At 54.5% G+C, this 11,640-nt stretch overlaps 1 protein-coding gene across 1 annotated transcript in view; it reads left to right on the forward strand.

Annotated features, from left to right (window-relative positions):
• The window catches only part of E2F1 (E2F transcription factor 1), an 11,549-nt gene extending 983 nt beyond the window's left edge, over positions 1-10,566 (forward strand). Inside the window, exons 2-8 of the mRNA XM_011960553.1 lie at positions 4,102-4,223; positions 5,752-5,909; positions 6,260-6,479; positions 7,884-8,036; positions 8,704-8,818; positions 8,914-9,139; positions 9,265-10,566. Of these exons, the coding sequence (XP_011815943.1) occupies positions 4,102-4,223; positions 5,752-5,909; positions 6,260-6,479; positions 7,884-8,036; positions 8,704-8,818; positions 8,914-9,139; positions 9,265-9,512 (1,242 nt within the window). The 3' untranslated portion in view covers positions 9,513-10,566. The remainder of the gene's footprint in view (positions 1-4,101; positions 4,224-5,751; positions 5,910-6,259; positions 6,480-7,883; positions 8,037-8,703; positions 8,819-8,913; positions 9,140-9,264) is intronic.
• The last annotated feature ends 1,074 nt before the right edge of the window (positions 10,567-11,640 follow it).

Below are 11,640 nucleotides of genomic sequence, written 5' to 3' on the forward strand. Positions count from 1 at the left end.
TCGCGCCGGTCCCTGTTTGCTCCTCTGTGCTCTGGGCCTGAGCTTCCTCACCAGAGGCTCCCCAGCGTCAGACTCAGTGATAATAATAGCCCACGCTGGGCGGTGCAGAGCCGGGGTTGGGCCTCCGGGCCCCGCCCTGGGGTGCGGGGTGACCTCGGGCCGGTCCCTGTTTGCTCTTCTGTGCTCTGGGCCTGAGCTTCCTCACCAGAGGCTCCCCAGCGTCAGACTCAGTGATAATAATAGCCCACGTGTATTCAACTGGCGTTTACTGTATGCCAGGCCTTCGGCCGACTTCAAGTCAGCTAAAACTCACAACCCGCCTGTGAGCTGTGTTGTCACTGTGCCCATCTGACGGAGGAAGAACTGAGGCCCAGAGAGGGGAAGTGACTTGCCCCTGGTCACACGGCTGCAGGTGGTGGGGCTGGGATTTGAACTGAGGCCTGCTGGCTTCAGCTCAGAATTTGCATCTCGGTAGTGAGCACAGCTGCTAGGGGAAGTGAAGGCGGGGCGGAGGAAGGTCCTGGGGCCTAACCGTTGGTGAGCCATTGAAGAGACCCTCCTTCCTGCCTCGATGCTGACTGCCAGGTGCAGGCCTGGCTGGCCAGGCCTCTGGGGACAGCCCTCCTGGCTGGGAGGCCTTCTCCGCAGGGGCGGGGCAGCTGGACCAGCTGCAGATCCCCTCCCTCTGCCTGTCCTTCCATCTGCCACCCTCCACCCTCCCAGGCCCTGGTTGCCATGGAACCTCATTAATCAGGCAGGCCGACCCCTGAGTCTCTGTAGAAGGACTAGGTGGGCTGGGCCTCTGGGAGCTGGAGAGGCCTCCAGTGCCAGAAGAGAAAATGTCCCAGGGAGATCCTTTAATAAAGTCCTCCCTGATCTCTGAGCTCAAGACCAGTTCAGACTGGGGGGCCCAGAAGAGGCGGCTGAATTACAGTGGGAGAAGGGATTGGAGGCGTAGAGCTGGGACCTGTGGGGCGCAGGGCAGGGTGTGGAGACCAGTTTGACTGGCGCAGCCTATGGGTGAAGGTGGGGCTCTGGTGTGCAGGCGGGGTCTGGCCGGGCAGGATGGGGTCTCAGCAGGGAGCTTGAAGCAAGTGGGAGGGGTGAGGCAGGACTCAGGACAAGGAGGTAGAAGCTGCCTAACTGCTGATGGGGGTGTGGGTGGCAGCTGGTCCCTGAGGCATCCTGAGGAGGCTCCCCCAACCCCCTTGGCCCCATGCCCAGTGCTGCCTTCCGGAATCACCACAATGCTAATAATAATAACAATAGCAGCCACCATTGTTTTGAGGATGTCTTGTGTGCCAGGCTCTGTGCCAAGCACTTTACCTAATTAACTCATTTAACCCCATCAGCAGCAGTCCCTTTTTACAGATTGGGAAGCTGAGGCCTAGAGATGTTAGAATCTTCCATGTCATTCTGCTCTTGAGTGGGGAGACCAGTCTGCATTTTCTGTGAGGTTGACCTCTGGGACGCATTGCTTCCTAGAGATGCTGATAGAGGTTGGAGAAAGGGCAGGAAGGGCTTTTAGGGGCCCTTCCTCTTAATGAGTGGGTGGGAGGGGTTTGTACCAGGAGTGAACCAGGTGGCCTGTCTCCTGTACTCCAGGGGCCTGTCCCTGTGGGTACCGCTTGGGACCTGGGCAAGCATCTTCCATTCAGCTGTGTGACAAGCATATAGCAGGCTCAGGTCTGCAGAAACCTAACAGAATCCGAGGGTCTTGTCCTCAAAGAACTGAACAGGATTATGGGTTCTAGGATCAAAGGGAGGGACAGGGGCAAAGAAAAATGCCCTCCGCTCCACCTGTCAGGGGCAGGCTCATTGGCCTGGGCACTGCATTCATTCAACAGTTGTTGAGTTAGTGAATGCCCAGGAGGCACTAGGCCCCGAGACAAGGAGCCCCGGCTCCCAGAATACTTAAGGGCCAGGAGGCTGGCACCGTTCTGGAGCTGAAGTCCAGAGAGTCCACAGGTTCGGCTTTTGGCCTCTCTGCACTGGCATTTGTCTGAGGCAGTCCTTGAAATAAGCTACAGGCTTAGCTTCTATACCAGCAGGCATTCGTTGAACACCTGTGTATAAGGCTCTGTGCAATTTGGCCATTCCTCTTGGCCCTGCCTGTCCACTTCCACAAACTCAAGTATTATAACTATAATACGTGTTTACTATGGAAAACTTAACTTTTTTTTTTTTTGGAGACAGGGTCTCATTCTGTTACCCAGGCTGGAGTGAAGTGGCATGATTGTGGCTCACTGCAACCTCCGCCCCCCAGGTTCAAGCTATTCTGTGCCTCAGCCTCCCAAGTAGCTGGGATTACAGGCATGTACCGCCACGCCCAGCTAATTTTTGTATTTTTAGTAGAGACAGGGTCTTGCCATGTTGCCCAGGCTGGTCTTGAATTCCTGAGTTCAAGCAATCTGACTGTCTCAGCCTCTCAAAGTGCTGGGATTATAGGTGTGAGTCACCATGCCCAGCTGAAAACTTAACTCTTGACTCTTTTTTGTTTTTTTGAGATGGAGACTCGCACTGTTGCCTAGGCTGGAGTGCAGTGTTGCGATCTCGGCTCACTGCAACCTCTGCCTCCTGAGTTCAAGCTATTCTCCTGCTTCAGCCTCCCGAGTAGCTGGGACTACAGGCATGCACCACCATGTCTGGCTAATTTTTGTATTTTTGGTAGAGATGGGGTTTCACCATATTGGCCAGGCTGGTCTTGAACTCCTCACCTCAAGTGATCCGCCCACGTCGCCCTCCCAAAGTGCTGGGATGACAGGCGTGAGCCACTGCACCTGGCCAAAAGCTTAACTCTTAAGAAACTAGAAAGTTGATGGCAGGATCCTAGCTCTATTCATTTTATTTCTTTTTTTTTTTTCTCCTAAGGCTATTTTTGTTTGTGGTGGTTGTGACAGTTTTTGTTTTTTAAAGTTTTAAAAATTGTAGTTTTTCCTGTATCATTCACACCATTCAAATATGGCACTGGTCTCCCACAGTCCTCCCAGAGGCTGCCCCGAAATGTATTCTATAATAATAGAAACTGGACCAGAGAAAAGTTTCATGAACTTTTTAATCCAAAAGGGATCATATAAATATATTGCCCCGTGATAGTGTTTTGCTTGTCTGTATGTGTGAGGGGATTCTTGTCAACCTGCCTCGGTCCTTGACAGCTGTGTGGTGTTCAAGGGGCTAAACAAGCACAGCTTTCATGACCCTCTTCATGGTTGGGTGGTCGAGTCATCCAGATTTTTTCACCAGGGAATGTCTTCACCCCTGTGTTTCAGGGCCCCTGTGCCAGTGTTTATCTAGGGAGAAGTGGCAGAAATGGCATCCACTTAAGCCTTTGTTTTAGGGCGTGGCACTGACCTGCCTTCAGGGGTGGCCAAGGGTGGGGATCCCAGGGAGAAGGCAAGGGGTGCAGATGGCAGGAGCATGCTAGGGTTTGGGCCCCAGGGGCAAGTATGGAGGGTGGTGCATTCTGGCTGGGCTCTGGGGAAGTGGGGCACGTGGTGGGTATGAGTGTGGGCTCTGTACCAGCCTGCTAGGGTGTAAGTCCTGGGTCCACTTTGCACTCTGGCCTCTCTGAGATGGAGGCCATGATAGTACCCGCCAAAAGGTGGCGGGAAGGTTGCAGGGGAAGCAGTTCAGTACACAGTGCTCAGAGCACAGTAGCTCTTTCCCCTTCAAAAGTCGGTGAATGTGCACAAGAGGGAGTGGTTCGTCAGCATGGGGGGGTTCATTCAGCAAACATTTGTTGATGCCAGGCTCCATGGCATACGCTGTGGATTCTGAGGTGATTCAGATGCCTCTGAGGGTAAGACAGATACATCTGCAGAAATGTGTAAGGAGAGACAGAATGTGGCAAAAGGTCGGGTTTGAGGCAGTTCAGAGGGAGAAGAGGTGACATCTCCTAGCTGATGGGTAAGGTTTCTGCCCACAGAGGTGGAGGGAGCAGGCGCGAAGTGGGGCGGGTGGGAGGGACGCAAGGACAGTCTAGATTTCTGGGAAAACGTGACTTTGGTTCCTCTAGAGAAGCAGTGGCAGATGAGAGTACGAAGGCAATGGGGTGCTGGAGGAAGGCCTTAAGCAGGGGCGGCAGCATGGTAAGGTTTGTAGGAGGACTGGCTGCAGCAGAGGCAGGGAGACCAGTGTGGAGACTGCTCAGCAGCCCACGGGGGAGGTGGTGATCGCCGTGGTGATGAGGAGTTCTTGGCAGCTGCATGTGAGGAGGGTGACAGGTGCGGCTGAATACAACTCTAGCTCAGGAAACCCTGTGGACGGTGGAGGGGAAGATCAGTCTGGTTTTGGTCTGGGTGCTTTTGAGGACGGTCCCGATCCTGAAGTGTCTGAACTAAGCCAGAGTGCTTAGAGCTTGGGTTCTTCCTCAGACCGTCTTGGGTACAAATCCTGGCTCTACCACTTCCCGGGCCTCCCTGGGCTTCAGTTGCCTTATCTGGAAAATGGGGCCATTTTTATGCTGCCAGTCCATTGAGTGGAATGAACTAATGGATGCAAGGAACTTGATGGGCACCAGCTGCTATAGATTAGTCATGCGTATAGATTAGTCAGAAACCAGAGAGAAGGTGATTTGGCCAAGGGACCTATGGTATGGTGGGCATGGTGGCTGACTCACCCCAGCACGACTACAGTGAAGACTGAGGTGGGAGAATGGCTTGAGCCCAGGAGTTTCAGACCAGTCTGGGCAACACAGGGAGACCCCATCTCTATGAAAAATACAAAAATGAGCTGGTCATGGCGGCATACTCCTGTGGTTTCCAGCTGTTTGCAAGGCTGAAATGGGAGGATTGCTTGAGCCCAGGAAGTCCAGGCTGCAGAGAGTTGTGATCACACCACTGTACTCCAACATAGGCAAAAGAGTGAGACCTGTCTAAAAAAGAAAAAAAAAATAGTGGCTTAAAACAACAAACATTTCTTTTTTTTTGAGATGGAGTCTCGCTCTGTCGCCCAGGCTGGAGTGTAGTGGCGCGATCTCGGCTCACTGCAAGCTCCGCCTCCCAGGTTCACACCATTCTTCTGCCTCAGCCTCCTGAGTAGCTGAGACTACAGGCGCCCGCCACCACGCCCGGCTAATTTTTTTGTGTTTTTAGTAGAGACGGGGTTTCACTGTGTTAGCCAGGATGGTCTCGATCTCCTGACCTCGTGATCTGCCTGCCTCGGCCTCCCAAAGTGCTGGGATTACAGGCATGAGCCACCACGCCTGGCCTAAACATTTCTTATATAGTTTTTGTGGGTCAGGAATTCAGGGAAGACTTATCCAGCTCTGGCTTGGGGTCTGTGGAGATTCAGCCAGTGTTTGGGGTCTGGCTGCTAACAGAAGTTGTGACTAAGTGTTGCTGTTGGGAGGAGGCTATGGTTTCTTGCCCATCATTGGGGCTACTTGAATGTCCATATGACATGGCAGAGTAAGTGACCTAATACAGAGCAAGGAGGAAGCTCCAGTGCTTCTGACCCAGTCTCAAAAGTGACACGCCATCCCTTCCACCACATTCCGTTCATCAGAAGCAAGTTACCAGATCTGGCTCATAAAGGGGAGGAGAATTAGGCTTCATCTTTTGAAGGAGAAGGATCAAAAAGTTTGCAGATGTGTTTTAAATCCACCACTAGACCCCAGAGAAGTGGTGAAAACGGAGTGTCCTGTGTGGTAGCACTGTGACTTTCAGGCTGTGTCCTCTCTGATCTCCCTCAGTCACACACTCAGGCATCCTGCTAGAGAAACTGAGGCGGGGGCAGTCCAGAGGCACCCAGCCCTCAGCCAGGTCTCTTCTGGCCTCACTCCTGGTTACTGGGCATCCTCCCATTGTTTTCGCCACAGGTGAAGCGGAGGCTGGACCTGGAAACTGACCATCAGTACCTGGCGGAGAGCAGTGGGCCAGCTCGGGGCAGAGGCCGCCATCCAGGAAAAGGTACCTATGAAGCTTGGGCTGGGCAGGCCCCCTGTGACCAGGCCCAGGTTAGGCGTGGGAACAGACAAACAAGTTTGCAAGCTAACATCTGGCTTGTCGGGCTTGAGCCAGGCCTCTGAGGACCCTGATGGGCAGTGGGAGTGGCCACCTGGCTTGGTTTCTCCAGGCCCTGAGGGGTGAGGAGTTCCCTGGCCAGAAGAAGAATGCTGTGGTTGGCCTCGCCAAGGGGAAGGAGCTGGCTGTCTCCCAGCCCCTATCATCCTGCGGCCCTGCCCTGCCAGAGTGGCAGGCCTGGCTGGAGGTGGGGTGGATGCTGAAGGGCCCTGTCTTGCCTGACCACACCCCCGCAGGTGTGAAATCCCCGGGGGAGAAGTCACGCTATGAGACCTCACTGAATCTGACCACCAAGCGCTTCCTGGAGCTGCTGAGCCGCTCGGCTGACGGTGTCGTCGACCTGAACTGGGCTGCTGAAGTGCTGAAAGTGCAGAAGCGGCGCATCTATGACATCACCAACGTCCTCGAAGGCATCCAGCTCATTGCCAAGAAGTCCAAGAACCACATCCAGTGGCTGTAGGTACCGGCCACATAGGAGGGCAGGCACACCTGCCCATGCCAGCCTGGAGGAGCTGGTAGTAATACCCACTGTGGCTGCCTGCATCCCCATCTTATAGCTAGGGAAGTGGGCTCAGAGAGGAGAGGTAGCTTCCCTGAGATGATAGATGGTAAAAAGCACACAAATGTTACATATCCACCTCACTTGTAGCTTTACTTTTTTCTTCTTAGATGAAGTTTCACTCTGTCACCCAGGCTGGAGTGCAGTGGTGCGATCTCAGCTCACTGCATCCTCCACCTCCCAGGTTCAGGTGATTCTCCTGCCTCAGCCTCCCTAGTAGCTAGGGATACAGGCGCCTGCCACCACGCCCAACTAATTTTTGTATTTTGTAGTAGAGACGGGTTTCACCACGTTGGCCAGTCTGGTCTCGAACTCCTGATCTCAGGTGATCTGCCTGCCTCAGCCTCCCAAAGTGCTGGGATTACAGGCGTGAGCCACCACGCCTGGCACAGCTTTACATATTTATTCATCTGGGTTGCCACCATTCAGATCAAGATAGGAGCATTTTCAACACCCCAGAAGGTTCTCTTGTGCCCCTTTCCAGTCATTGCCAAGCCTTCACACTGCCAGGTCACCACTATCCTGGTTCTCATGCCCTCGTGAGGTCTGTCTGGCATAGATGTTTTATTCTTTTACTTGTTTTATTTTCCCCCTCCCGCCTTCGCCCCAGTCATCCTGCTACTACCCTTTCTTTGATACAAACACCTGCCTTTTCATTTTTTGGTAGACTATTCCATTCTGCATCTTTTGTGTTTTTTTTTGGCGGGGTGGGGGCGCGGTTTGAAACAGGGTGTTGCTCTGTTGCCCAGGCTGGAGTATGGAGGCACAAATACAGCTCACTGCAGCCTCAACCTCCTGGGCTCAAGCCCTGTACCTGTAGCTAGGACTACAAGTACATGCCACCATGTCTGGCTAATTTCTTTAATTTGGTGTAGAGGCAGGGTCTCACTGTGTTGCCCAGGCTGGTCTCAAACTCCTGAGACTCAAGCAGTCCTCTGGCCTCAGCCTCCCAAAGTGCTGGGATTATAGGTATAAGCCACCAAGCCCAGCCTTGTTTTTTTTCATTTGACAGCATCTTGGAAATGCTTGTGTGTGTGTGTGTGTAATATTTTGTGGCATATCAGTTCCATCATTTATCCCGCCCTGGTTGAAGGACATGAAGGTGTTTATATTTGGGCCAGACTTCAAGCCCATGACACTCTGATTTGGAGCCCAGCTGAGGAGCCAGACCCAGAGAGAAGCAAGGGCTTGCCTGGGCCTCACAGAACAGAGGCGGCAGCAGATTCTGTCCTGAGGGCCAGGGCTCCTGGCCAGAGGGGCCAAGTGCTGCTAACCCTACCCTCCCTGGTGCCTCCCCACAGGGGCAGCCACACCACAGTGGGCGTCAGCGGGCGGCTTGAGGGGTTGACCGAGGACCTCCGGCAGCTGCAGGAGAGTGAGCAGCAGCTGGACCACCTGATGAATATCTGTACTACGCAGCTGCGCCTGCTCTCCGAGGATACTGACAGCCAGCGATATCCTTGGATTGGCCGTAGGGTGTGGAAGGCAGGCTTATTAGTAGGCAGGGGCTCCACCCAAGTGGGACTAGAGAGGCTTGGATTCAGGAGAGGGCTCTGGTGGTTTTGGTTGCAAGTCCTGGCTCAGCATTTTCTCACTGTTGTGACACTGGATAAATTGCTTAACCTCTCTGGGCCTCAGTGTTATCTATAAAAGTGAAATAATACTATCCAATTCTGAAATTGTATGGATTAAAAAAAGTGGCTAGGTGCAGTGGCTCATGCCTGTAATCCTAGTGCTTCAGAAGGCTGAGGTGGGAGGATCACTTGAGCCCAGGAGTTTGAGGCTGCAGTGAGCTCTGGTTGAGCTACAGCACTCCAGCCTTGGTGACATAGCGAGACCCTGCCTCTAAAATATGAATTCCCAGCACCAGGCCTCGAGTTGTGTTTAACATTTTACATGGAATCGTTCCCAGTAGCCATTATCATTACCTTGGGATTCAATGGGTAGAGTGATTCCATTATATAGATGTGGAACTTGAAACTCAGGAATGAGGTAGGTTTTGAGCGGGTAGGAGGTTGGGAGGATAGGAGTGACTAGGCAGGTGTGAGCCCTGCCTTGTAAGCTGTTGGAGTGAGTGACCCCCTAGAAGTCAAAGGTCATGTGGTTCTTGACTCTGCCAACCCTGGCCTATGTGACGTGTCAGGACCTTCGTAGCATTGCAGACCCTGCAGAGCAGATGGTTATGGTGATCAAAGCCCCTCCCGAGACCCAGCTCCAAGCCGTGGACTCTTCGGAGGTGAGATCTGGGAACTCCAGGCCCAACTGGGCTGGGCTGGGCTGTGCTGGTGATCACCTGGGCCTCAGTTTACCCTGCCTGCTGCTTCCACCCAGACCTTTCAGATCTCCCTTAAGAGCAAACAAGGCCCCATCGATGTTTTCCTGTGCCCTGAGGAGACCGTGGGTGGGATCAGCCCTGGGAAGACCCCGTCCCAGGAGGCCACTTCTGAGGAGGAGAACAGGGCCACTGACTCTGCCACCATAGTGTCACCACCACCATCATCTCCCCCCTCATCCCTCACCACAGATCCCAGCCAGTCTCTACTCAGCCTGGAGCAAGGTGGGTGATGGGTAGGTGGGTGGGGTGGGGCAGGGCCCCTCTTCTAGGGGGTGGGCAGGCACGACAGCCCCTGCCTTCCTCCCTGCTGGGGCATCCCCGGCCTGTGATGCTCCCCGTCTCCCCAGAACCGCTGTTGTCCCGGATGGGCAGCCTGCGGGCTCCCGTGGACGAGGACCGCCTGTCCCCGCTGGTGGCGGCCGACTCGCTCCTGGAGCATGTGCGGGAGGACTTCTCCGGCCTCCTCCCTGAGGAGTTCATCAGCCTTTCCCCACCCCACGAGGCCCTCGACTACCACTTCGGCCTCGAGGAGGGCGAGGGCATCAGAGACCTCTTCGACTGTGACTTTGGGGACCTCACCCCCCTGGATTTCTGACAGGGCTTGGAGGGACCAGGGTTTCCAGAGATAACTCACCTTATCTCTGCAGCCCTGGAGCCCCCTGTCCCTGGCCGTCCTCCCAGCCTGATTGGAAACATTTAATTTATACCCCTCTCTCCTATCTCCAGAAGCTTCTAGCTCTGGGGTCTGGCTACCGCTAGGAGGCTGAGCAAGCCAGGAAGGGAAGGAGTCTGTGTTTGTGGTGTGTATGTGCATGCAGCCTACACCCACACGTGTGTACCCGGGGTGAATGTGTGTGAGCATGTGTGTGTGCATGTACCGGGGAATGAAGGTGAACATACACCTGTGTGTGTGCACTGCAGACATGCCCCAGTGTGTCCACATGTGTGTGCATGAGTCCATGTGTGCGCGTGGGGGGGCTCTAACTGCACTTTCGGCCCTTTTGCTCTGGGGGTCCCACAAGGCCCAGGGCAGTGCCTGCTCCCAGAATCTGGTGCTCTGACCAGGCCAGGTGGGGAGGCTTTGGCTGGCTGGGCTTGTAGGACGGCGAGAGCACTTCTGTCTTAAAGGTTTTTTCCGATTGAAGCTTTAATGGAGCGTTATTTATTTATCGAGGCCTCTTTGGCAAGCCTGGGGAATCAGCAAAGGGGAGGAGGGGTGTGGGGTTGATACCCCAACTCCCTCTACCCTTGAGCAAGGGCAGGGGTCCCTGAGCTGTTCTGCCCCACACCGAAGGAGCTGAGGCCTAGGTGATTTATTTATTGGGAAAGTGAGGGAGGGAGGGAGACTGACTGACAGCCATGGGTGGACGGATGGTGGGGTGGGGCCTCTCCAGGGGGCCAGTTCAGGGCCCAGCTGCCCCCCAGGATGGATATGAGATGGGAGAGGTGAGTGGGGGACCTTCACTGATGTGGTGGGCAGGAGGGGTGGTGAAGGCCTCCCCCAGCCCAGACCCTGTGGTCCCTCCTGCGGTGTCTGAAGCGCCTGCCTCCCCACTGCTCTGCCCCACCCTCCAATCTGCACTTTGATTTGCTTCCTAACAGCTCTGTTCCCTCCTGCTTTGGTTTTAATAAATATTTTGATGACGTTTGGGCCGGGTTTTGGGACTCTGTTGGGAACAGTTTGGGGCGGGAGAGGCCAAGGTTGCTGGGGAAATGCCCATTCTCCACTTCCCTTCTCTCCGTCCCTGCTCGATTTGATTTGAGTCTCAGAACTCCAAGAAAGGTCAGCTTCATCGCTATTTTGGTCCTAACTCAAAAGCCGATCCAGTAAAGGTTTTTGTAGAAAACCAAGAATGCTACTCAGTGCTGCCCGAAGTGCAGAGTAATGGGTGGCCTCTCCTTTCCCCAGCCCCAGAGGCCACTGTGCTCAGTGTGCTGTCTTTCTTCCAGACGTTTCTGGACATTAGTAAACATGCAACAAATCACAGTGGACTGGTTCTGTGTCAGGTATTTAACAGTTTTGGGGACACGGGTGTTACCTCCCTTCTTGGTGCTCTCAGGGTCTGAAGGAGATCTACTTAAATGAGAAAATCAGGAAAGGCTTCCTGGAAGGCGTGCTTGAATTGAGTGCTGTAGAATAGGTAGGAGTTAACCAGAGGAAGAAAACACCAAGCAAAGAACACGACAGGCAAAGGCCCTGGGCAGGAGGGAGAGGGATAGAGGACCGGAGAAAGTAGTGTGGCTGCGGTCCTGAGGTGAGGGTCAGAGTGGTGCTCCTGGAGCGGGGCGTTCAGTCTTAAGCTTTATTCGGGGGCCAAGGAGTCACTGGAGACCGAAGTGACACCTCTTGCATCTTAAAAGCTCCCCCTGGCTGCTGTGTGGAGAACGGGTTGAAGGGAGGGCCAGAGTCACCGAGGGGAGGGGAAAGGGCCGCGCTGAGTGTCAGAGAGGGCGGGCGTCGGGATGCCTGGGAGTCGGCCACACGGACCTGTGGGCTTCCTCTGCGCCAGCCCCCGTTGTAAGCACTTGACGCTGAATGAGTCCCAACAATCCCATAGGGTGTCCACCGGTACCATTTTTGCAAATGAGGATACAGACGCCCCGAAAGGTGGAGTCCTGGTGGGTTTTACCCACTCGTATCACCCAGACCCGGCACTGGCTTGGTCACCCTGTCCCTCCGGGTGGGCGCGCAGCCCCTAGGTTCTGCCCCCGGCAGGCCGTCG

The sequence above is a fragment of the Colobus angolensis genome, unplaced genomic scaffold (genome assembly GCF_000951035.1).
Source record: "Colobus angolensis palliatus isolate OR3802 unplaced genomic scaffold, Cang.pa_1.0 Scaffold114, whole genome shotgun sequence".
Classification (NCBI taxonomy): Eukaryota; Metazoa; Chordata; class Mammalia; order Primates; family Cercopithecidae; genus Colobus; species Colobus angolensis.